Consider the following 26,872-nt stretch of genomic DNA (forward strand, 5'->3'; position numbering starts at 1 on the left):
ATGGCGGACAGAGACAGCGGCAGCGAGCAGGGCGGCGGCGGCGGCGGCGGGGCGCCGGGCTCGGGCCCGGGCGGAGGCGGCGGCGGGCCCGGCAGCGGCGGCGGCGGAGCGGGCCTCCAGCACGAGACGCAGGAGCTGGCCTCCAAGCGGGTGGACATCCAGAACAAGCGCTTCTACCTGGACGTCAAGCAGAACGCCAAGGGCCGCTTCCTGAAGATCGCCGAGGTGGGCGCCGGGGGCAGCAAGAGCCGGCTGACGCTCTCCATGTCGGTGGCGGTGGAGTTCCGCGACTACCTGGGCGACTTCATCGAGCACTACGCGCAGCTGGGCCCCAGCCAGCCGCCGGAGTTGGCGCAGGCCGCGGACGAGCCCCGGCGGGCCCTGAAGAGCGAGTTCCTGGTGCGCGAGAACCGCAAGTACTACATGGATCTGAAGGAGAACCAGCGCGGGCGCTTCCTGCGCATCCGGCAGACGGTCAACCGCGGCCCGGGCCTGGGCTCCACGCAGGGCCAGACCATCGCCCTGCCGGCCCAGGGGCTCATCGAGTTCCGCGACGCCCTGGCCAAGCTCATCGACGACTACGGCGTGGAGGAGGAGCCGGCCGAGCTGCCCGAGGGCACCTCCTTGACTGTGGACAACAAGCGCTTCTTCTTCGACGTGGGCTCCAACAAGTACGGCGTCTTCATGCGGGTGAGCGAGGTCAAGCCCACCTACCGCAACTCCATCACCGTCCCCTACAAGGTGTGGGCCAAGTTCGGGCACACCTTCTGCAAGTACTCGGACGAGATGAAGAAGATCCAGGAGAAGCAGAGGGACAAGCGGGCAGCAGCCGCGGCGGCCGCCTCCTCGTCCTCCTCTGGGGGAGCAGAGCAGCAGCCGGAGACCGAGAGCAGCACGGCTGCCGCCACCGGCCCGCCAGGAGTCTTGCTGCAGGCCGAGGAGCCGGAGGAGGATTGATCTCCCTCCCTCCTCCCCACTTCCCTCCTCCCCACTTGGCTGCCTCCCTGTCCTGCTGCACAGAGACACTCGTAATAATAATAACAACACACAGAGAGAGACTTTATACTGTAAGCGAAAGAAGGAGAGAGAGAAAACCGACACCCACACACCGAAAATAATACATGCAGTTAAATATACCTGTTATAACTCCAAGGGGAGCACCACCCACCAACCCACCAACAAAACTGACAGCCGAGTAAGCAACTTCTTCTTTCTCTCCACCCCATCGCTGGATTGTTCCTTCCACTCTTACCCATCGTATAAAACAGTAAGCAGCTGCTAAAACAAAAAACAAAAAAATTACAAAAAAAGTAATAACATTATATATGATGAACTGTGTTTCCTACTTGATTAAAAATATAAAGAACTGAGTGTTTATTTCCCTAATTAACCAAGAACTTTTGTACACGTTTAAGCTATTATTATTATTATTAAAAAAGTGTTTGCAAAAATGGTCAAGATTAAAATATTGCTGAATTATATTAAAAAAGAGAAAGTCCTTTTCATGTTGAGCTAACATTTGACTTTAGCACAAAAAAGAGATATTTTAGAACACGTAAAATAATATTTTTAGTTTTTTCTTCTCGTTTTGTTACCAAATTTCAAAACCTTACATGGAGGTTATTATAGTATATTTGACACCCTATATACCTGTGATTAGAGATGTGTATATATATATGAGGGCTAGGCATGCTGTGTGTCTGAGCTTTGTCTAAATGTTATGCAGAAGTCTGTAGAGTTAAAAGGTACGTAGGTTTAATTCATGCAAGGTAAACAATAAGTGCTCTCTTTTATACAATATGCATTGCATCTGGACCTTAAACATATAAAATGGTCAGTGAAACTTCTGTGAACATGAAGAAAAATTATTAAAAAGGCATTTAAATGAAATTTGCTAACTTGTGATTTTTACGGTTGGAACCAAAGTTATTCAAGTAGTAAAAAGAGAGAGAGAGAGAAAGAGAGAGAAATGATCTCCCATATTTTTCTGCACCTGTTTGATTTACAACTAAGTAGGTATATTGTCATTGTGTATATCAGATGTACTTGTATTGTTCATAATATATTTTTTTTATGATGTGTACTTAAAGTACTTAATGTGCAGCAATTTCCAGTAAACCTGTTTTTTAATAACAGGTATTGAGGGTTTTTTGTGTGTGGCCGCTAGCACTATCCCCGTAACTTGTTTAATTGAAACTCTAGTTTGTGCTAGTGCTAACTAACTTACATAGGCCTGTCATAGAAGTTGGTGCAACATGATTATAGAGTAACTTTACTGAGCCATGGATTTTGAGTTCCCTTTTAAAGTGAAAGCCAAGTTGGTGTGTTGTAAAGAAACCTTCATGTAGCTGTGGTGCTAGTTATTACTGGCTACATACTTTATAAATGTAGTAGTAACCCCCAAATGTGCAAGCTTTCAGTTCAAAGTATGTACTTTGTGTGATATATTAAAACTGTAGGGTATGAAAAACGTCTATCAGAACACTAATCTGTCAAGTGGTGTTCTCCAAATTGCAATTAATTGTAATATAATTTTACAGGTTTTTCCTTAAAAATGTTTGTGTGCTTTTAATTGACTAACTTCTTGCTGCTGTATAGTAAAAAATATTAATATATTTTTATCATTAAACTGCTGCATGACTATCATCATTGCAAGTGAAAAGAATATGTTATAAATGATGCCTTAAAACAGTAGAAAAATTAGTTGGAATTCTGTAGGGAGTTGACAAAATAAGAATCCATTTGACTCAAGTTTTTGAAGTGTACTCACTTTCTCTTAACATCCTTGACAGATTTAACAGTGTAGATTTAACTGCTGTATGTAGAAGATGCCACCTGTAGGAACAGAAATTGTCTATGCTTCTCATTGATTGTAAGAGGTTGGGCCTAGGAAGGACAAAGAGATTGTTCAAAGGAAATGTATTTTCTGTTTTCATTAAAGTATAAATTCCCTTTTTGGAGATGTACTGTAAGTGTCAATATAAAACCTGTTTGCGTTATGTCATCCATTTCAAGTTAAACATGTTTGCTACTGGTGTCTTTCAAGCACCAAATGTGCAATAATGTTAGAGTGGTTAGGAATTTTTGTTTTAACAATCACTGGAATTTATGACATTATTATTTTCTAAGGTGCACTTTTCCATATAGCAAAAATAAGCTTCCATAGTGCTTAATGTGATAACTGAAATGGTTCTTGACTGCATGTAAACATTGACTGGTAAGCCTGCTTAATTTTAATTGGAGGGTTTGCTAAGCAGTTTCATATTGTATTTGAACTGTGATGTGGAAAGGACTGCATTCTCTATGCTACAAGTAGTTGTTTTTGATTTTGCTATTTAGTTGTCTTGGTTCTACTGTTCACTTTAGTTTTTGAAAGTTGCAATATTGCAGATTTGCGCTCATTGCTCAATCAGAAGTTTGTTTTATAGCAATAACTTATGTGGTTCAGTGAGAATGCAGCCAAGTGGGTTTTTTTTTTTTTTTGTAAGTTTCAATTAAATTTTGTTAAAAAACAAAATTCTTATTTTCATTTTAGGCTGAAGACAGACCATTTTTATAGAGAGCTGAAAGTGGTTTGAAGGCCTACAGTTACAAAAGCACATTTCAATCAAACACCTTTTTATCAGAGGCGAACTCTGGTTGGGGGTACATGCCCCAAGGAGAGATTCCTCTGTCAGATCATCTTCAGTGCTCTGAAAACCTATTGTCTGATCTGAGCCAGCATTGAGAGTGGTCAATAGAATGAATATTTTGGTTTCTTCCTTTTCCTAAGAATCAGAATTCACAAATGGGAACTCATCTTGACCCACCCATCTAAGAAACCTATCTTTGATCTGACTAGATCAAGGAGGAGCGTAGGGTTGTGCAGTTCTACTTGTATTGTCACACATTACTATAGTTTTAGCAAAGTTCTGTGTCCTGAGTTGGAAAACAGTTTCATGTATAGACACTACAGATTTTTTAGGACTTGATCAATGCTAATGATAAAAAGTTATGTTGACTGAATGACCTTGTTTTGAGTTTCACTTTTTCCAGTTAGAGGTGCTCAGTACTTTCCCAAGGTTCTATAGCTCAGTGTTTAAATGAGCAGCATTGGAAAAACCTTGTTTAAGGCCAGAAGAATAAAAGTAATGGTATATTTGACCATATTTGGTGTTCTAAAAACAAACAAACAAACAGTATGTTCAAATGTGCCAAGTAATTCACCTTTTGGAAAACATGCCTTATTTTTCTTAATATGCTTGTCAGTGTCTTGTAGAAAAGGTCCAAGGTCATAATGGTACTTCATAAGAAGTGCAAGAAAACTTGAAATCCACTGCAATACATACATGTGCGTGTGTGCGTGTGCGCATGAGTGCGTATTTTGTTTTAAGCTAAAGGGACACTGTCAAGTAACTTACATTTAAAATGTGACCTCCCTTTTGGGTGATTGCAGCATGGCAAACAATGTCCTCATTTTAAGTCCACTTGTTCAGTTTTTTTTAATTGCTCTGTTCTGAGAAATTAAATAAACAAGTTAAAAATTAGATACTGTTGATTCATGCCTCTTTATTGTTTTATGCTGCAAAATGCAGTTTTCAGCCAGAGGGGGAGCTGAAGTAACAAAACAATCTGACTAGTGCTGAAATTTAGAATTTGACCATGTGCCAGAGGAAGTCTAGCATTTACTAAACATCATCCAAGGTGGGAATATTTTCAGTTCATACACAAGCATTGCATTTCAATAGCATAGAACTTATGAAAATGTAAACATTTTACTTAAAAATACTTGACAGTGTCACTTTTTGAAGTATCCCTTGCAGGGGTTGCAGCTTGCTCTGTGTAGTTCTCTTTGAGAAGTACTACGAAACAGAACCACCCACTCAACTTTGTAAAATGTAGTAGATCTGTCTACTATGCAGACAAAGAACTATCACATCAGGAATGAAGAATTTGTGACTTTCAAAACAGCACTGTAGCCACTTCTTTAATCAGCCATGTCCCTTTTAAGCTATGCAAACTATTTGTATATATTGTGGTCAGTTAACGTTTGGATGGGATTTGTGCACTAACTGGAGTATACATTAATTTATAGTTATTAGTGTGACTTCGTAACACAATCTATAACAAATCTAGCTATTTTGAATGGGTAAATGTTATGCACCCTGACTTCTGGTGGTTTGGAAAGAATAAAATATCTTCCTAAATTGGGTTACAATATTTTATACCTGTTTTCCTTTAAAGTACTATTTTTGTCAGTTTTAAGTATTTAATTTGTAAAATAGTTTTTACTTTGTATCAGCATACATTAAATAGGGTATTGGTATATCTTTTTGAAGCCAAGTGATCAAGTACATTTGTAATAAAATACCAATGGATCTGTTTCGATTGTACTCACTGTTTTCATTTCTTGTATGTTTTAATGACACTGTTGTAAATCTTTCCTGAGAATCTGCAGGGCAAATGTGGGAAGGGTTGAAGTGTTAGGGAAGTAAAGGATAAATATAACCATTATGAACTGAAATGCCTTTTTGTTACTGTAACTTTTGTGGCTACTCAGTGGCCTGAGTCAGGCATCTTGTTTCAGTCCTCCAAGTATAGTTTGAAGGATTTGGTATGTGCCATAGACCTGCACATTCCCTGTTATGCTACAGTGCACGGATTCTTTCCTCCATTTCCAGGTTTTCCTAAGCATAGTTTGCCATGATGTCTGAATTGCAACTGTGATTAGTCCTGATCTCCAGATCATGAAATGATAGGTTTGACGTGAATTTGCAACAATAGTATGGAGGTTAGCACTAACTATAATTGCCTGGTTTGGACATTATGATTAGAGAACATCTGGAAATGAGGAAGGAATTAGTGTGATTTAAAGAAGAAGCAGGCACAGGTGAATCCATGGCATATTACTGATTCTCCAAACTGTTTTGGAAGCTTGTCTGAATCTGAACCAATGACAGTGAGTTGGAAATCCATTTGTATTAGATTATACTGCTGGCCTTTAAAGTATTTTGCATTACTTCAAGTAACTTTTTTTTCTTACCTTAAACCTTTTATTAAAAGTGTATATTGGAATCTCAGAACACTCAAAAGGCTGCTAGACTCTCTCTCTCCCTCTCCTACTTCTGGCTACTTAAATATAAGGTCCTATACTGAATAGGAGTTTATATATACTGTACAGTATATATATTCCCACCTTTAAATTACAGTGCTACAGTAGTTCTTTTGGATTGCAGCCTGTTTACACTTACCTAGGAGCAAACCTCATTGAACACAGTGGGTCGGTCTTCTGCAAAAATAATAGGATTTCACTGTTAAATATTGTTATAAATATTTATAAAAGGACTAAAGGATTTACTAAAAATTTTCAATCAAGGACTTGAGGCAATGAGTTGCATCCAGACTTGTCTAACACAATAAAACTTGTGTGAAGGATTTTGCTTGCCCCTCCTCTCCAATTGCATTCATCTGAACACCCCAAAAAGCCATTCTAGGGTTTAGGGGACAGTTGAAAATGGGGGCAGGGACATAGAATGCAGAGTTGCAGTGAATGGATGGAGTCTGATTTCAGAGGATTTCACTTTCCCACTGTGGAACCCGATGCCACACCCCCATTCAGTTCTGGAGAGACCCTAAACCTCTAGAGTCACTCAATGAAGGACTCAGACCTGCAGTGAGGAGGAAGGAAAGAGAAAGATCCCTTGTACTTAGACAGACGTGGTTGCAACTCCATGTGCTTGCTTACTGGCAATTTTCACTTAAATGATTAGCTTCTTGGAAACCTTAGGCGTTTCAGGTTTCAGAAGCGCATTTCACGTCTGATGTTTCTAAAATTATAAAGGCTGAAGGTGGAAATCCTGGCATTGAGCTACAAAAGCGCTAAAGCACATTTATATAAATAATAGAATGCTCCTGGCCCATGCACACTTGGATTTCAGATAATTTGGCTGGAATCCAAAGAGCTACTTCAGGTATTCCAAGGCTTTATACCCAATGAGATTTTTGTATCTTTTTCTTTGAATAGGAAACACCTCTGCCATGTTGCAAGCTGCTTTTGAAACGCCATTCTGGCTCAAGAGGTTTGCTGTGTGGCGTGGGGAGTTGGCATTTGAGAAATGCTTTCTTGGGTTTGTGGAACTAATCATGTAGTTTTCTGGTTCCAAGCCTTTGAGTGTCATGAATTTCATCAAAGGGGATTGTAAGTTTTGTGTATGACAAATTCTACTGAGTTTTTATTTTAAATGATTGATTTTGGAGCTTGTGCATAAAGGCTAGAAAAGCATTTCAGATTCTTAGACACCTATGACTACCTGTCCATGTATGATAGATGTAATAGAGAAATAAAATGAAAATGTAACTTGCAATCTGATCTTATGCATATTTAACTGAGAAGAAAATACAAATGTGTTTGAGACTTATTCTTAGGTAAGTGTGCATAGGGTTGCAATGTTGGTAACTTAAAAACCTCCTTTTGCAAATAACAGTTTTCAAACTTTCTGTTTAATTCTATTATTTCCATCATTTACTCCAAATCAGTACTTAACCCATTTCTGCCCAGTCCACAAGTTTATACATTTGATCCCTGTTGCATATATGCAACACTGGGCAGAAATGGCTTAAAGGCAATACAAAGTTCGCACATGAACACTTTCAGTAAGAATTAAACATATATGGTGCATGTGTTGCTGTTTTAAAAATCTTCCCAGGGCATTATAAATGGTCCTAAAAGAATCCAATTTTACCTATAACACTTCTTGCCCTCTTCTATGCATACATTATCTTGTATAATACCAAGTTGATCCAATTTTGCAGAAAATAAGGCCACTGCAGCTGTAGGGGGACTAACTGTTGCCCTTCGGCACATTTTTGGCAAATGTGGTGCTAAATCATTTGTTTAGCACCAGATTTGTTTAGTACCTGGTTCAGGGAAACAGATCAGCTTCCTTGCAGCAATCTATTGAAAGCTGGCCTAGATACAAACATTTGTCGATATGTTTAAAGGGATGTAGGTTTGGTTGAATATTGTTGCCACATAAATATTTTTCTTCTCATCCATTTTCTAGGAGAAATCTGTTTTTTTAAATCAGAATAGAGATCAATGACTTTTGTAAGGTGAACCACTATTTTGGCTTTGGGAGCGACTCTGTGCTCACTTGGTTTTTGATTTCACCAGTCAGGCAATTATGGTTAGTGTTGACATTAAATATAACACTCTGTATGTGGGGCTGCTCTTGAAGGTAACTGGGAAGCTGCAGCTGGTACACAATACTGTTGCTCCCCTTTTGATGACTATTTGAGAGGCAGGCACTGCTTCCATTTCCTGCTAGCCGCTACTCAAAGTGATCAAAGATCTTATATACAAAGAACAATATACTTTTAGGGATCCCCCCCTTCTCTCTGTTTAGCATATAGTCTCTGCTCTGTGAATCTTCACTTTGTGAGTTTAGGACACTGGCTGTTAAGGAGAAGGATCTTTCCTTGTAATGGTCTTTGAGGTTAAGTGGTGTTTGGAAAGATTGGTTTCAGTTGTCATTTGGCGAGCAGTCTTTCTTTGCAGGCTATTTTTTAATTCATCTTTCGGGTGGTATTCTGTGTTTAAGGCTGCAATCGTAACCTTACTTTTCTGGGAGTAAGTCCCATTGAACACAATAGGACTTACTTCTGAGTAGACCTAGTTAGGATTGAGCCCTAAATTGTTTATCTGTTTAGCTTAGGCCCAAATCTTAACCAACTTTCCAGCTCTGACATAGCTGTGCCATGGAGGCATGTGCTGCATCCTGCAATTTGGTGGTTGTCATGGAGGCCTCCTCAAGATAAGGGGATGTTTGTTCCTTTACCCTGTTGCTGGAAAGTTGGTTAGGATTGTGTCCCGTAGTCTATTTTGTTGTAGTTTTTAAATATACTTTTGCTCAGCTGTATCCTAAGAAAGTTATAATGAAGTCCCACTGAAATTAATGGGGATTCACAACTAGTATGTCTCATTGATTTCAATGGTGCTTAGTCATGACTAAGTTTTTGAGGATAACCTATTGTTTGGGCATCAGTTTGAATGCTAGAAAAGTGGCATACAAAGACTTTAAATAAATACTTAGTTTTGTCACTGAAATTAAGTATTGTTTCGTATGTGTTAACTAGTTCCTAAAGTTAGTATATTTTTTTATTTTCATTAGAAGTTGCTCATTAAAGTTCACCCTAGCAACAGAAGCCTTTCCGTTAAGTTCCTCACAGCTTCTTCTCCAAAACACAACCCCTTTGAGAGGTAAGCTTTATGATTATGTGAGTTACTATTTTGTTTAAAAAGGAATTTTTTTAAACATCACCCTTCCCCCCCCCCCAAGTACTTATCTGCATCTGTTTCTGAATATTCCTAAGGTGATCCCATATTTAGCATGCAGCACTTTAGGGGTTTTTGTCTAAAATGAATATGAATGATATTTGTCGTTGGCAAAATTTGAAGTGACTGAAGGCTGTGTTCAGTTATGAGACTTTAAAAGACAGCTTCTGGAAAAAGTGTCATGTTTTGTGTAATTTTAGCTTATATCCATATTAGACAGTTCTGAGGTTAGATAGATTGGTGGGCATGCTTACTCTAGATCCTTGTACAACATAGCTATACAATTATCTATAAAGTTGTCATATTGTCAATTGGATCAATTGGCTTCAAGAAAAGTGGATTATAGATTGAAATGAAAATTATTGCATCCTAACCTGTTTCCCCGAAAATAAGACCTAGTGTGTTTTTTGAGAATTGCTGAAATATAAGACCTACCCCGAAAATAAGACCTAGTTGTGATCAGGGCTGGGGCAGGGGACAGAAGAGGTCCTTGGGCGGGGGTGGATGGACAATGTGACCGGGAACGATGCACTCCCGTGCGCGCCACTTAGAAAGCTCCTGCTGTGCTACCTTGGGCAGAGGACGCTGAGTTGGAGCTGAGGCGGGAAGCAGCAAGCGAGGCGATGCTGCCTGCCGGGCTCTGAGGCTCTCCACACTTTCCAGGGAGTAAGTCCCATTAACTATAAAGGGACTGACTTCTGAGTAGGCAGGCATCCTCTTGGGCACTGAGGGGACACCCTCTCCACAGCTTCCAGGGAGTAAGTCCCATTAACTATAAAGGGACTGACTTCTGAAGAAAATAAGACCTACCCTGAAAATAAGACCTAGTGTGTTTTTTGGAACAAAAAAATAAGGCAGTGTCTTATTTTCAGGGAAACACAGTAGTACTGAATATTTTCTGATATAGATCTTAAATGTGTACTTGTTCAAGTTGTATGCGAGTTGTTTGTCACAGAATTTTCATTTCCTTACAAACAAGTTACCAGTATTTCTGTCCAGTCTTTCATAAGAACTTTTCTTCTTTAATCTTGCTCATCAGTGGGATTTTGCCATTTGTAATAGATTAGCCCCTATCCCTAGTCATTTCCCAGCAGCGACGGCATGAGGTTCTTGGAGCCTTGTTTGACAGGGCGATCTGGACATTGGTCCCAGAGTGCTCTATGCCAGTGTGAACACTCTCAAAGGTCTTCTTAACACTTTATTGTAAAGTGACCCACATTGTCTGTTCTAAAATTGTTTATGTACTACATGTGCACATGTGAATTAAGGGATTCAAATACAGTATTTTCATCAGTAGGAGTTGATGTGTTGGCTTGATAGAGCCATGAGAGCTCATGCAATGGTTCATGTTTAACATGGTTCATGCCAGAGCCGTGTGTTTTTGCTTTGCTTTTATTAGTGGTTACCTCTCTGCCTCCAGATATAGTCTCTAGCGGTATACGAGTTAACTGAAGAAATATCAATCTCTGACCATACCAATAACAAAAGTTTTGAAAATGTACTGTAATTGTAAAGTGATCTTGTAGAATTGTTGGGCATTATTTGAGTTCTTTGAAACTAATTTAGCACATTATTTTTGTAGATGGAAAGGCCTTGTATTTGTTCTTGTCATTAGTGGCGCCTAGTGACATTGCACTACTGCAGGAGTACTATATAGTTACGAAGGCTGGGTTTTTCAACCTCTGTTGATGTGACTCTATTGTGACAATTCTAGTAATAAAAAAATCAAATATTTGTCCCATCAGTATGAAATTTGGCACGGATCTGCCCTAATGAATTGATCTGGCCAAATTTCAGAAAAAATCTGATGAAAATAATTGACACAGCAGTTTTTCAATTTGCTTTCAGATGCAAGGATCATGTGTGTCTGGTCAAATGTGTGTTCCCCTTTAGCATTACTTCAGTTCCTTACATAATATTAAAAATTCAAATGGTCTGACCCAGGGGTGTCAAACATAAGGCCCACGGAAGCTTTTAATCTGGCCCTTAGCTGCTGAGGTGTTACCGCTGAAAGGGCAGCCCACATGAAAATTGGGCTCTCCAGTATCTTGAAATATGATTAAGATTAAGTTCCTAAGTGATAAAAAGTGCTTATTTTTGGTTATGACCCTGTTTAATGACATCATTGCCTGCCCTTAGCTGGTATCATGAATGCTATTTGGCCCTTGGTATGAAATGAGTTTGACACCCCTGGTCTAACTTCTGGTTTGTTTAAAAGGAAGTGTCAAGGCTCCCATTTCTTTGGGATAAAGGTTCTCCTTTGGGATAAAGGTTCTCCTTTATCTCCCAGGTTTGGGATAAAAACATTCTTAGGGCTCAATTCTGTTCAACTGTCCAGTGCTGATGTAGCTGTGCCAACAGAGTGTGTGCTGCATCCTGAGGAAGATGGAGGAAGCAGTCACTGAGGCTTCCTCAAGGTAAGGGAACATTTAAGGGCTCCACTGTGGCTGCATCAGCTCTAGAAAGTTAGATAGGATTGAACCCCTTATGTTAAACAGATACGTTTTCTAATATTTATAGCCTGAGTCTAAATATGTTTACTTGGAAGTAACCCCACCAAGTTCAATGGGACTTTGTTTTTCCAAGTAACTATGCAGAGATGGAGGTGCAACAGTTTGAATACCAGACCACAAGTTTGTATCTTAGTTGGTTGTAATCAGAGGAGGAAGATACTGTGCCAAATTAAAAAGCAAACTGTACAGGGAGGGGTGTGTGTGTGTCTGTGTGTGTAACAAGAGTAGAGTACTTTCTTGAAATGTCTGTCTTCACAAAGACTGGAAAACTGTATAATGGTATCAAAACAAGTATCCTTTCTGCCAAATTTGACTAAACTCACAAGAATAGCAAAAGAAAAGACAATCCAAAAGGAAAAAGCACTGAAGCAATAGAAGATGCTTTAATGAGAACAAGAGATTTTTTTTATTTTCTATATTAGTGTGCTTCTCTGGAAAATAATTAAGATTGTTCTACACCTTCCTTTTAAAAGCAATCTCATTCCTTATTTGTATGTGAAAATTTTGCTTTATATATTGTGAGACAGTTTCAAAGTAGTTCAAAGATAACTAACGACTTCTGACCCAGTGTCTTTTAGACTGGGTCTAAAAGTGTCTTTTAGACCCAGAGCACCAGTTTCTCATGTGATTATGGGTAGTTGCACAGAGCAGGTTTCTAAGACTAGTGATGGTGAAACTCTCTGTGGGGGCAAGTTACCCCAGTAGACTTTCCTTGGTAGAGTGGTTGTGAAATGTATTAGAGTTGTGTGGATTTCTCTGGTTTTCCTCTGTGAAGTACAGGACTTTGGATTCTTTTCTGGAAATGAAACTATTTGCTTTTCTGATGATGTGGAGGTTTCTGTCATCAATGTCGATGTTCTTGGTTATGAGATCACTGTTTTAATTGCTATTGAAAAAGATCAAGCAAGTTTTGATTATTTTAGTTTGAAAGATTCCCATTTAGGTGTTCAGTGTGTAGAACTTTAATAGGCTTGTGAAGAAATACAGGCCTGATGTGTGCTATGTTTATCTTGTATAGTCAGATTAACAATATGATGCTTAGTTAAGATTGGATTCTGAATAACTATGGAGTAGTCCTGAGGTTGCTTGTAAGTTTCTGGAGTTGCAGAAAGAGATCAGGTACTAGGTATTCCTTGCATTTAGTTAGAATCCATTATGTTCCAAGCAAAGATCTTAATGGAGAAAGTGGCATTGGTCAAAGAAAGCTTGCTTGCTTGATTGTTGTGGACATAGCACATGAAGGCCCAAGATACCTAGGATGAGGGGATGACTTTGTAGTTTAAGCTTCGTAAAAATAACAATTTTGTAGCAGTTTAAAGACCAGCAAATTTGTCTTTGTTGTTTTTGCTACAGCAGACTGACCTGGCTACCCCTTTGTGAGTTTAGTAATTTATTGGCACCCTAATCCCAATTGTTTACATGGCACTAAGTTGACATGAGTCCACAACAGAATGATAGCTAAGGGCCAAACTGCACACTTAGTGTAATGTGTGCCTTCTAAAAATCAAATAGCACATGACAGTGTTTCTCAAACTGTGGGTCGGGACCCACTAGGTGGGTCAGGAGCCAATTTCAGGTGGGTCCCCATTCATTTCAATATTTTATTTTTAATCTATTAAACTTGATGCTACCATAGCATGTGACTGCAAATGTTACAGACCTGTACTATTAATAGACTGCAGTGTATATGCTTTTAACAATGATAGTAAACAGGACTTATTCCTGGGTAAGCATAGGTAGGATTGCAGCCTAGGAGTGTTAAAAATTTCCCTACTCGATGATGTCAGTTCCAGTCATGACATCACTTCCGTTGGGCCCCGACAAGATTCTTTTTCTAAAAAGTGGGCCCCGATGCTAAATGTGTGAGAACCACTGGCACGTGGGGTTCCAATGGAAATGCTTTTCCTATTCTAAATAACACATTTAGAAGGGGATGCAATCCTAATTGAAACCACAGTGGGGGACAAAATATTGAAGCCTTCCTACCCCTCTGAAGTGGTTTTGTTGTGTTTCATTCCCCCCTGTAAGCTATTTAATTAACAACACAGAGGACAGAATGCACTTTATAAAGAATGTATAGTTTGGCCCTAAGATAATAAGTTATAGCTGTCTGTCAGTAACGCTTAAGTATTGTCTTTGCAGTGACAAAGTCCTGCCTTAGGTTGTGGAAGCGTTAAACCAACAAAACAGTTGGTATACCCAGGAAAGCTTTGATCTTGGCATGCCGGTTGGGCTGTAGCATAGCTCTGCATCAGATCCTCCTTTCTGTACCTTTTGTAACCCTGGTTCAGTTATTGCCAGCAGCACCCAAGATTTCTGCCTTGGGCAGGAAATTTTCATCCTTTGTCCCTCAATGTACCACTTCTCATGGTCTAATTATCTTAAGTACCACCAGAAGTAACTGGTGATGACATAATCAGCAGTTATTTCTGGGTTGGGACGTCAGATGAAATACTACAAACAGCAGTAAGAGGCTCTGGGTGAGCTTTTTCAAGTGTGTGAAGACTATGTGCTGAAGCTCTGCCTGCCATGACTTCTGCTGCTGTTTGTAGTGTTATATCGCAGTCTTGCTGCAAGGCAGCAAGTGTCCCCTGGGAGCAGTACATTCTACTGGACAACATCTCAAGTACCACCAGGGGCACACGTACCACTGGTTGAAAAATACTGCTCTAGCTTGTCGTGACTTCCACCATATTAATTTGGTTTGCTGCATATTAATTTGCTTTTCTTCAGAGAAGAGGCAGTTCTCCATGTCTTGCTTTGTGGCTGCCAGCTATTGAATGTGTTGTAAAGTCTGAGTCCTATCTGCATAACATTAAGATTTTAGTCTTGTAACACTTTTGCCTGCTTGTCTTTATGTGATAATGATGTGTGATAGTTTGTGTTCTCAAGCTTACAGCTCCCTGTTTTAGTCATGAATGGACAGTGTTGTTTTCAGAAACTGCCTTTCTACTTACTATGGTCCAGCAGTTATGTTTCCAAACACATAAAGCAAAACACAGCCAAAACCTGACTCTTGGGAGACTTTGGAAAAAGTGGTGGATAAAAGAGGGAACATTTGTATCCTCGGGAAATAGACAGACGAGATTGTAAATGATTAATCTATGTGATTTATTGCAGTTTGCATAGCTCTTTAACAAAAATGATGATAGTTGATTAGACATTGTATTATTCTTTGAAAGCATGGTGTTTTTAGTAAAGGCCTAGATGCCAGAGGCGGCTGGGCGGCATTGCCCCAGGCGCCACGCTGCGGGGGGGGGGGTGCCACACAACAGACCTACCTCCTGCCCCTAGTTTAAGAGCTCTAGGAGCTCTTCTGAGTCATGGAGAGGTAACTGAGTCATGGAGGGGTGACACCCTGGAGCTCTTAAAGAGCTTCCGGCTCTTTCCATTTTTTTAAAACCTGGGGTGTGACATGGAGGGGCATAATTTGGAGCTTTACCCCTGGCTCCACAGTGGCTGGCTATGCCACTGCTGTTTTGTAGAGAAATTGTTAAGAGGAGAATTCTATCTAGTGAGTGAGTTTGGTGGCAATGCTTGAGCTAGTCAAGCAATGCTCAAGAAGAAGATAAACTGGTATGGATTTTCTAAAAATATGGCAGTACCACCAGATGTGGTTGCAAGATGTGAATTGAAAACTATAGACTACTCCCCAAAGTGGGCTGAAAGCACCTTGAAAGTGGACAGGAAAGGGAGAACTAGGACTTGAATGCAATGTTAATTATGACACAGTATGAGAAACTGTTCAGTACTTACTTGATATCCTGAGAACAACAAAATCTTCAAATTCTTTGGTGCATATATAACCATTTCAAGCAAGAGAATGGGGGTGCTCTAAGCCGGAGAGCTACCTCTTTCCCTGGATTATGAGTTGGTACCAGTATGGAATCATTGTTGGTTCCAATAGTAAGCCATTAAAGCTGCAGCAAGGAAGCTGTGCAAAGTTTAATATCATGGTGCATGTAACAGAAGAGCTAAGAAACTTTACTGTGAATTGGGACTTCTTTGGTTGGAAACTTATCTCTGCCATGACCTCATCAGGTCACCTTAGGCAATCCATTCTCTCTCTGCCTAAGAGTGTGTGTTGTGCACTCAGAAAACACAATTGTTAAATATTATTGTTTGTCCTATAAAACTACAGTTAAGCATGAGAAATGATATCCTTGATCAGATTGTCATATACTACATGCTTTAGAATACAGAGGTATTTAAAGGCATGATGGTACTTTGTTTTTAATTTTCTTTATTAATCACGCTTTCAAGTCTTATGAAACTGTTATTTTTGTATACCAAAGACAAGTTAGTATTTGCCATAGAATCTCTGCCATAGTTCTTTCAGGAGCATCATCCCTCACTGGAAACTGTCTAGTAGCCAGTTATTTTTCCAATCAAGTACTTGAAGTGGATTTGGAGAGGTTTGATTCACAATGTCTTGCTCACCTGGGTTGGGTATCTAGTTAAGCTTCCACACGAATAGTGTCATTGAGTACAACCCTTTTCTTTTACAAACTGCTGCATTTGGAATACTGTTGTAGTAAGCATTATCTCTACACACAGGTATGTGTAGATGTGGCTAGAAGTGTAGAGTCAAAATTGGAGGTGATGAATTGGAGACACACATTTCACAAACAATTCTTATGTGCAGAACATACCATGTCTTGCTGATTTAGCAGGTAACATGCGGGTGGGGATGAAATGGTTTGTACCCTTTATAGCTGTGAGCCAGCTGTAGCAACTCCCTGGTGGGTATGCATTTCCTCAGTTTCAGTGCTCCCTTCCCTGGTACCATTTAGCCTGTTTGTAGGCCCAATCTGCTGCTCGTGTTGAACCATTTAAAAAAGAAAAACAATTCTGAATTAGCTTCATTTGCTGTCTGTGACATTGGACTTTCAGAAGATGTCTGACACACTCCCTCACCAAAGGCTCTGAAAAAATTCAGCCATCAGGTAATAAGAGGGCAGGTCTTATGGATTAAGAACTGGTTGAAAAACAGGCAATGGAGTCAGAGGCATTCCTGGAGGGGGACAAAGCAGAAAGTTTTTTCAGGCATGGGGACACCCATGTAAAATGGGCCGTTGGCTTCCAAGCCAGTCACAGCTGCGAAAGCAAAGTGAAGATGTTTCACTTTTGCAGCTGCAACCAGCTCAGAAGCTGGCCACTTTACATGGGTGTCCTGATGCCTGAAGAAACTTAGGGCACAATCCTAACCCCTTATGTCAGTGCTTTCCAGCACTGGCATAGCGGTCGCAGTGGGACATGTGCTGTATCCTGCAGTTGGGTGTCACTCACGGAAGCCTCCTCAAAGTAAGGGAACATTTGTTCCCTTCCCTCAGAGCTGCATTGCCCTTATGTCTGTTATGTTATGTCAGTTATGTTTAGGATAATTTAAAAAGGGATTGAGAATAAAACAGCCTTTATTTTAATACCATTGTACAAATCAATGGCAATGCCACATTTGGAGTATTGTGCTCAATTCTGGTTGCCTCATCTCAAAAAGGATGTAGTGAAAGGAACAGGTACAAAGCAACCAAAATTATTAGTGGGCTGGGGCACCTCCCTTATTAGGAAAGGCTACAGCAAGAGTTTCCAAAGAGTTCCTTTATGCCATCACAGTACACTCACTGGGGAATTCTGGGATGTCCCATTGCCCCTCCTACCCCCCAGGTTTCACCATCTTGGATCTCATAAGATTTTGCAAGATCCAAGGTGGTGCTCGGCTGAGTTGGGAAGAAGCAGCTAGGGGGGCACCATGATCCAGGTAAGTTTAATAACCACTGGGCTATAGCAGGTCTTCCCAAAGTGTGGATTGTGACCCACCAATGAGTCACAAGCCTATTTGTGGTGGGTTGTGAACTTGGCTGTCTCACCCACTGCAGGGTTTGTTAGGCTCCAAATTGGAGCCATTCTTGAAGGGGAGAATGAAAATGACTTACCGAGGAGCCTCTGGAGCCCTCTTCTGGGTTGTGCTGGGCTGGTGACCCACTTTGTTGGCCTCTGTGGGCCTCAAAATGGCCTGCAGAAACCTCTGAAAGGGACTTCTAGTACTACCAGAAGGCCTGCAAAAGCCAATAGTGTGGGTCACCAGCCCGACATGACCCAGAAGAGGTTTCTGGAGACTCTTCACTAATTCATTCTGGCCAACAGTGTTGCAACCCACCACAAAGGATGAGGTAGGATGCTGTGCTGGAATGTTTGGGAACTGCTGGGGTGCAGCACTGGGGCTCTTCAGTCTTGAGAGATGTGTGGAAAACTTTCATCTTCTTCTGTAGATTCCCTCTTGCATGTTGAAATTTGATCTTGGAATGTATTTGATGCAGCACTAAGTTTAATTTTATGTAACTATTCTCCTATTTTAGAATGACTAAAAAACAAATTCCTACTGTAGATACAGTGTATGCATACTTGATTCTCAGTTATTGCAGGCACTAGAAGTGAGAAGCAAAATTTAGGCTTCACCCTGTGGTGTCTACAACTGATATTACATTTTCTTCTATATAGTAAAATTCTGTTTGGTTAAAGTCTCACTCCTATAGAAAAAGTAAAATGCTGCTGTTGGGGATAGTGTGTTGTAATGAGGACATTATGCCCTCAGTGTCTTCCACCTATCTCTCTCAGTATGTTTCCGAATTGGAATTCAATAGGTACCTGTCTCTTTCTTTGCAGTGGTAATGGCAACTTCAAAGTGGCAGTTTCAATAACTGAAATGACATGGTTGGGGCAATAAACACTTATCTACTATGCCATGTGTAGTGTGGTGAAATTAACATGTGCAGCAGTGCATATAGCATTATACTATTTGATATACAGTATTTATAAAATTTAAAAATGAGTACCCTCATTTTATTAATACAAATACACACAATGCTACAAACTGCTGTATTTTCTGGTATTTTATATACAGTATATTGTGTTTTCCCATTTTCTCACCAGGCAATAACCGAAGAAAAACTGAAAAATAGAAAATTAAAACATTGCAGTAAACTAAAGGAAAGTTTTACATTTGGGGCTTAGAAACAACGAAGGCTTCAGCATTATGTAGAAACACATTCTATCGTAAGGAGAAGAAAAAAACTTAGCAATGCACATTCATCTAATTTAACTGAGGAATAGTAATACATTTTCAATGTCATTCTGCAAAGTTTATCATTCTCTTACACAAGCTGATGTCCTATGTAAAATTACCTTTGATTAAGGCTATAATCCTAAATGTACTTACCTGAGAGTAAGCCCATTGAAAACAGTGGGACTTACTTCTGAGTAGACATGCATAGGATTGTGCTGTTAGTTCTATTCAGTTTGGTAGGACTTGTTTTTAAGTACACATGCATGGGATCAGGCTGCCAGTAGCATAATAGGTACAGGCAAAATTAGATATATTCTAAACCCATATCTTATTATTTATTTGTATCCTGTTCCACCCCAATAAAATATCCTTCAAAATACTAGCATGACTTAAATTTCCTTGTCTAGTAAGAAACAGTGTCAGCAAGATCTATGGCTGCTTATTCTGGAGTTTGAACTCCATCGCCATTGGAAAATGGAACACTTACATGTATTGAAACTTCTCACTTGTTTGTTGGTTTCAAAACATGTATTTCAAAAAATTATTTTATTTCCCTTCATGCAGAAGATGAAGGAACCTGAGGAAAGTGAGAAACAAGAGAAGTCCAAGGCTGTGTAGTGCCAAGACTTTTGCCCAATATTGCCACAAGAGCAATATTCTTGACAGATGACCAGTTCATGCTCCTACACCAAATTCCTAAAGCTATTCCTGCATTCTGTAACATTTGACAGTATTTTTCCAAGTTCAAGTCTTAAGTGTGTTGCTTACTCAGTAATCCAGTCAAATGCTATAGCAATGCCATCATCACTAACACCAGACAATTGCAGCACCATGAATTGGCCGTAACAACATTATTTTAAAACACTGGTTTTGAAAAGAATTGCATTTACTACTCTGGAAAAGAAAATATTTTTTTTCCTTGTTTCCATTTTGGGACACGGGTTGGGGAGGGTGGAGTGACGCTGGCTGGAAATGACTGAGGGCCCAATCCTATCCAACTTTACAGCATCAGTGCTGCCATCATGCAGCCCCAAGGTAAGGGAAAAAATGTTCCCTTACCTTGAGGAGGTCTCTATATCTGGTCTTCCGCCACAGGATGCAGTGCATGCCTCATTGGTACAGCAGCACCGGCACTGGAAAATTGGATAGGATTGGGCTGTGAACAGCATTAGTCATGGGTGGCCTGCACAGCTGATGACCTTGAGCCCGGATTGCCTTTATGGCTTACAATCAATAGAAGGTGCAACAGCGCTTCCATTCATTGTATTTTTCCTTTGTATGCTTTATGTATTAATGGCATTTAAATATTAATTTTGTATGTTGCTTTTCAATGTTGATAACAGATGAGAAACTAATAAATAGGGTTTAATCTAAAGTTCTGACCTGTTTTAAAGGTGGATGAAGGGAAGGACTAGAATTCTAGTTCTTTCTGGATTTTCACTGTCATCTTTCATTTGAGGCCATTCCATCTTGCAGAGCAATCCTGGTCCTGCTTTTTTCATCCCAACCTTACCCTGCCTCCTGTTTTCTCAAACTGAACACAGCCACCAGGCACCGAGGCTACCATTTCTATGTTGTTTCCAACCCAGAAGCTGCATTTGGGGGAGGCAATGCCTTGCATTTAAGGCTTTTAAGCAGAGACTGGGTGGCTGTATAGTCTCCTGTACTGCGCAGGAGTTTTAATTCCAAGGTCCCTTCTAGCTCTAATATACTGTGCCTCCCCCTCCCCAAATCAGGAGCCTGATGCAGGATGGGGAACTGGAAACCTATTGCTTCTTTTGCAACTTCAATAGCATCCCTGGGTGGTGGATTCTTCTTCAGTGTTAGAGCCAGTGAGCAGGTTTTATTCTTGCCACAAGATTATTCCCAAGGGCGCAGCCTTTTTCATTCCTTACAGAATGAATGTTATATGAAAGAAGGCAAGAAACCTTTAGTGGTTTTTGTTGCAAAATATTGTAAAAATATTATTCGTTAAAAAAAAAAAAAGTTAAAGCAGACACATGGGGGAAAGTATCCATGGCTTTACTTGAGCAGGGCTAACCCTATCTCTGGTGGCCCCAATTTCTTAAATGAGAAGCAGGGTTTTGCCCCCTTAACTGAGTCCCAGATAGAAGCATATTTATATTGTTCTGTAGAACTCAATAGGCACTACCCAGAGAACCAAACCAGCCCCTATCCACAGCCTTTCATTTAAATGGGGAAAATTAAGGGACTATGATTGTCAGGGTGCATGTGGACATGACTTGGATGTTTTTTGAAGTACAATACATTGTTTAGCAGTCTGCACAAAAAGACACATGATTTTGTCTGCCTCCTTCCAACCCCTTGGAAGGTATGTTGGTAAAGGCTGACCAATGTTGAGTATGAAGGGCAGGTTTTGCCCTCTTTGCAGCATTACCCCAAAGTACAGCCGAGAATATTTTCTTCCTAGAAGCCAATGCCAACTAACTTAGAAGAAAGGTACTCCCTGGGGGGTGAAGCTAAACATGTATTCTTCCTGGGTGACCACAGTAACTTGATAATCAAGTCTTTTCCTATCAATACTATAGTGCAGTGTTTCCCAAACTCTGGAATTGGACCCACCGCAATTGGAGTTGCGATCCAGTTTTTAGTGGGTCATGAAAAATGAACCGTTTCAGCCTCTTGTTTGATGAAGGTCCTAACTGCACATCACTCTCTCCAGTTTAGCCTTTGGGTACCCTGGAATGATTAAAGGTTTGAGGGAACAGTCCTTAAACTCCATTTTTAGGGAGAGTCTAGCAAATGTCCACACACATGCACGATATGTCAGATCACTAGCAGCCTCAGGAGCACAGGACCCAAATTATTATTAATAAATAAAATAATTCCTTTCTATATCTTTTTTTGTTTGTTTGGGGTGTCATGATTGTTTTTAAAAGAGGGTCCCAGTGCTAAAAAGTTTGGGAAGCACTGCTGTAGTGCCCTAATCTGGGTTCCCTTTCTTGGTCACATTAAAGTGTTGAGAGTTCACTTTTATATAGCCTAATGTGTTTGGAGGCTTATTAAGAGCAATACTTATGGAATGGAAGAGTATCTAGAGCCGCAGTCTCTGAAATATAGCTCAGAATTCAGGGTATTCAGAAAAGAGCACAACAGCTTCTAGTAGGAAATGAATGAATCTTGGTGTACTGGAGATTTTCAAAGGGGGGTCGATTACGACATTTTACCGTACTAAGCTAAAAACAGCAGGCAACATAAAACAGGAACCAAGTAGCCAGAGTTTTATTTATTGTATTTAGTACATGGCAAATGTAGGGCTGTAAGAAGTAGATTATTACAGCCCACTGCACCCTGTTTCACAAAAAAAAAGTTAATGTGGACTTTTCTTCATGTAATACAGTTTGTGAATCCAGTTATGTAAGAGTTTTGCATGTAAAAATTATTGGCCTTGATATGTATTGGGGTCTAAAATCGCTACAGTTAAGACATTGTTTCTTGTTGGTGCACTTTGCTCCCATTTAATGATATAGATCCCCAGTTGCATAATGTATAAACAGAAATGGCTGTTTTGTAGGTCAGATGGTGAAGTATAATCTCCTGCTGAAATTCCACAGTATTTGTATTTCATCAGAATGCCTTCTTGTATGTTAGAATGTAAAACAGATATGTTCTTTAGTGAACTGCCTTAATGAATCTGAAAAGTTTATTTTAGAAGTGAAATATAGTTGGCATTGAGGAGACAAAGGTTGGATCCTCAGTTTTAATTTCCATTAGAAGTAAGCCAAAGTAATAACAAATTAAAACAGTTTTATTTATGTATGGTAATGCTTTTTGTTTTTAATTTTCTCTGTATTGTACATGGCAAGGTGTTTGTTTAGCAGCTTTGTATCTTGAGCTCCTGTTTCAAAAAAACCACAGGCAATAGGATCTAGTCTTGATGAGTGTGTGTTTGTCTGGTACTGTATTTTTTCAGTTCACATTCTTGAACATTATACTTTGCTTAGATAATTAACTTCTAGGTACTATATGGCATTCTTCCCCACTGTGAACCAGTGCTCTATATTTCAAACTCAATCAACATGTAAATAAAATCCAGTAGGATTATGGTGCTTTAAACAAAATCATTCCATATGAAGGCTTCTGTTCAGAAGTTTTTTTATATCTTCTAGTGACATGAATGTTCATGTTCTTGACTGAATGTTTTGGAATTGGGACACAATGTCATTATCTCTTTATAAGCATCAATCAGAAGGCCTAGACTCAAAGATGTATGAGAAAGGAAGGTGTGTTGTGTAGTTTTTTTGAAAAGTTTTTTTTTTTAATTTTGTTAGCATAAGGCTTCTGGTTTGGGGCAGTTCTGATCAAAACAAATTTAAGCGCTGTGTTTTTCTTTTAGACCCATCAGTCGCTCCAGCAATTAAAAAGAGACAACCAGAATAGTTGAAGTGGGAATACTCTGAAAAAAAATGGGAAAATCAGGGGTATTTTTTCTTCTTTACATAAACCAATATTTACCAGTAATCTTGTGTTTTTGTTTTGTTTTTTGGCAGACTTTTACCAGTAAATATCGGTTTATTCCTGAAACCAGAAGCCCTAAACATATCTTTGTTTATAAGGTCAGTCTTCATTTCCTGTTTCTGTCCTTGCCCATCCATTTACACGTTTTGTTGTTTTTCAGGTAATGGAAAGTACAATGTATTTGTTCTACTGTCTCACTTGCAGCACTTTTCAAAAAAGGGAATTTTGCTAAGCCTGTATGGGACTAAATTATAGCTGGAAATTTAAACTCTTAAGCAGTGTTTTAACATCGAGAAATGTTCCATCCTGATAATGCTAAGGAAGTCTTGCAAAATATGTCACCACATTATAACAGTTTCTATTTAGATGCTTTCGCTCCCTTATTGGAAGTGAGCAAATAATGATTTTTGCAAAGGGAGGAAGTGGAATATTTAAACGTGTGCATTATATCTAACTTGCAGAAAAAAATAAATCTAATATTGAAATTTCCAACTCAAAATAAGCTTGTAATTATGCTTTACATTCCAGGATAGATTTGAAGTAGATTTTACAAAATGAAATCATTTTAATGAAATTGGGGTATGTAGGCTTTGTTCTGCCTTTATTCTGCAGTTCCTATTATATGTGGTATCTCTTATTTCTCATGAAGTCTTAACTCTATCTTTTTTTAGAACTTTCATTACCATCTACTAATGTGATCCTAAGACTTCTTTCTTGCAAAACAAGATTACCGCACAGTGGGACTGTGGGATCATGTACCCCCACCCCCATGCATTTGATGTCATGCTGAAATGGTTTGTTCATGTCTAGAACCCTATGCATGTTAAAGGACAGAACATTTTACTTATTATGTCTGGGCATAATATATTGGGTTTTATGCATAGGATTCTATGCATGTCAGCACCATTTATACATTATGTCTAGTGGGGGTGACCCAGAGAGGTATGATCCTGCTGCTTCACCTTGTGAGTGTCTTTTTTCTTCTTTGGTTGAATGTGTGAATAGGCCATTTTTGGAGAGTTTGGGCCCAATCCTATCCAATTTTCCAGTGCTGGTGCAGTTGTGCCAGTGGGGTGTGCCCTACATCCTGTGGTAGAGGAGTAGTCACTGAGGCCTTCTCAAGGTATGGCAACATGTGTTCCCTTACCACGGGGCTGCATTGTGGCTACACCGGAGCTGGAAAATTGGATAGGACTGGGCCCTTTGCTAGTATCTTTCCTCCTAGTGTTGTTGAATCTTCCTTATGTATGTTGTTCCAATTGAAAACTGCTTTTCCTCCCTTTTGCAGCCTCCCTTTTGTGGTTCTGATTGTTGTGCAATATAAAAGGCAAGCATTTGAGACTGGTCCTTCTTCGAGACATTCAGAAGTCTTAAGAAGAACCCTTATTGCCTCCTTGGAACACAAATGTGCGCATCCCATGTGAAGTTACTTATTTTAAAGGTTAAAGGGGAATTACATTCAGCATTGATAAATTACAATACAGAAAATCTATATTATGAGCCTTTTCTAAATAAACAATCCCTTTGCCATTTCAGATTGGAAAGAAGATTCTATTAAATATGTTTATCAGTGTTTTTAAAACTGTCAACATTGTAATTTTGTAATATTGTCAATTTTTAATTACACTGTTTAACATGGGTAAAATATGTAAATTAAAGTTTATTCAAAGGTGCTCCATATTTCCATGCTCTCTGTTGCTGTCAGTATTATTCCAGTACAAGCCTTTTTTTAATTAGAAAGATGAAGATAGTTCTGTATATAATACTTAACTTCTCTCATAATGCTAACATATTTGGGGAAGAAAAAAGAAAAAAAAGCATAGAATTTCAAAGCCTGGATTGCTTGAACTCGGTAGTGGTGCCATGTTTTCTGAAACAAACTGTGTGGTTGTTAACCAACCACTATATTATTAAATATATGAAATAGCAAATTTGCTGTGTATCTTTTTGATGAGTAAAGAGGGCATCAGAAAGAGAGTGAAAATTTGAAATATTATGCTTCAACATCAAAGTTGAAATGGTTTTCCTTTTCAAACAGTTCAACAGCAGGTATAGATTAGCTTGCAACATTCCTCTTGCTTGAGATCTCCCAAGATTCTTGCCATTGGGAATCTTTCATTTACAGTGAACTTTGTATAAATGTAGCACTTCTAGATCAGTCTCAATTCCGTAGGCAAAGCCCAAATGTTTCAGCCTTGTTTCCTAGTGCATGTGAATTAGGGAGGAAGGCAATAAAACCTGCATTTGTTGGTTAAGCTGAAGGAATCTTCTTGTTCATTAAAGATAGAATGGGAAGCATTCGATTTCTCTGGAAGCAGCATCTCCCCCCCCGTCCTTTCTTTACAAGTCATATACCTGCATATATACTATATAATGATCATTAATGGTGATGGACAAATAAACCTGGTGCTGTCAAATTTCATAAATCCATTTTTAAACCAGAGTATTTTACCTTTTCAGCACAATGACAAACCACTAAGAGCCAGTCTTTCACAGGGTTATATGCAGGTACATTGTCACATGAAGCATGAGAAGTTAGTGGGAACAATGTGGAGAGTCAGCAGCCATCTCTGGGAACTCAGCTGGTGGAAAAAGTACAGCCATGATCACAGATCATGCAAACTGTTCATCTGGGTATAGTTGTATACCCATATATATGGTTGCATGCAAAGATTTCACAGTGCAAACCAGCACTATGTATTTTCTTCATCATATGAAAGGAAGGAAAAACTCAGTTGTATTTCTCTTTACATATGGGTTCTCTGGAAATATCTTTGTAGTCTTTCCATATTTATTTGATAGTTAATCCTTATTAGATTTGCCAAAATCCATAGGTGGTTGACATGTCTTTATGTAACTATCACACATGCATATACTTTTTTATGCTTTTTTGAGAAGTTTAAACTAGGGGGAAATGCTGGTTTCTATTTATGTAAATAGTAGTTGCTGTTTTGTTTTTTTAAATATACCTGGCTACCATCTCATGTTTGTATTTTGACCCCTGACGGGTAATGTTCAGGCATTATCTGGTTATGTATTTTGTGTAATTGTTTGTATGTGACTACTAACTCTAAACTGTAAGTCAGAAACATGCTTGTTCAAAATAGTATCTCTTCTGTCTAAAAATATTTTCAGTTATACAAGAAAAGGATTTTTTTTTAAGTTTGTCATGCAAGGTCTGGTTTTGCTAGTTGTTTTTTTTGGGGGGGGAAACCTGGGGGGAGAGATTTTATCTAGTTTTCACTTGATAGACCAAAGTTACTATTGACACTGTCTTGTAATGCTGATCAAATTTATCTCTGCACTTTAAATGAAATAAGGAAAATCAAGGTGACAGTTATATATACATTCACTGTAGAGCAGAATGTATATCACTAGTCGATCTGTTTATAAAGAGAATATTTTACTTTGTTGCGGGGAGGAGAGTACTCAAGTAATGTATTTCCTAGTCAATATAAAGTGTTTACATGTAATTACTTAATAAATTATTTGATTTAAGATGGA

General features: G+C 39.3%; 1 protein-coding gene across 3 annotated transcripts; it reads left to right on the forward strand.

Annotated features, from left to right (window-relative positions):
• On the forward strand, positions 1-26,872 carry PURA (purine rich element binding protein A). 3 transcript variants are annotated; one of them, XM_066623414.1, is made up of 4 exons: positions 1-1,267; positions 9,150-9,238; positions 23,401-23,466; positions 24,657-26,872. In XM_066623414.1, exon 1 carries the CDS (start codon positions 1-3, stop codon positions 955-957), a length of 957 nt encoding a protein of 318 aa, XP_066479511.1. In that variant the 3' UTR covers positions 958-1,267; positions 9,150-9,238; positions 23,401-23,466; positions 24,657-26,872. The 3 variants fall into 3 exon arrangements, with proteins under 3 accessions (XP_066479511.1, XP_066479510.1, XP_066479512.1); XM_066623413.1 differs by lacking the exon at positions 9,150-9,238; XM_066623415.1 differs by lacking the exons at positions 9,150-9,238; positions 23,401-23,466.

This window comes from Tiliqua scincoides, chromosome 4 (genome assembly GCF_035046505.1).
Source record: "Tiliqua scincoides isolate rTilSci1 chromosome 4, rTilSci1.hap2, whole genome shotgun sequence".
Lineage (NCBI taxonomy): Eukaryota > Metazoa > Chordata > Lepidosauria > Squamata > Scincidae > Tiliqua > Tiliqua scincoides.

Coding starts and splice junctions, on each gene's coding strand:
- PURA (XM_066623414.1), top strand. CDS start 1: ATGGCGGACAGAGACAGCGGCAGCGAGCAGGGCGGCGGCGGCGGCGGC.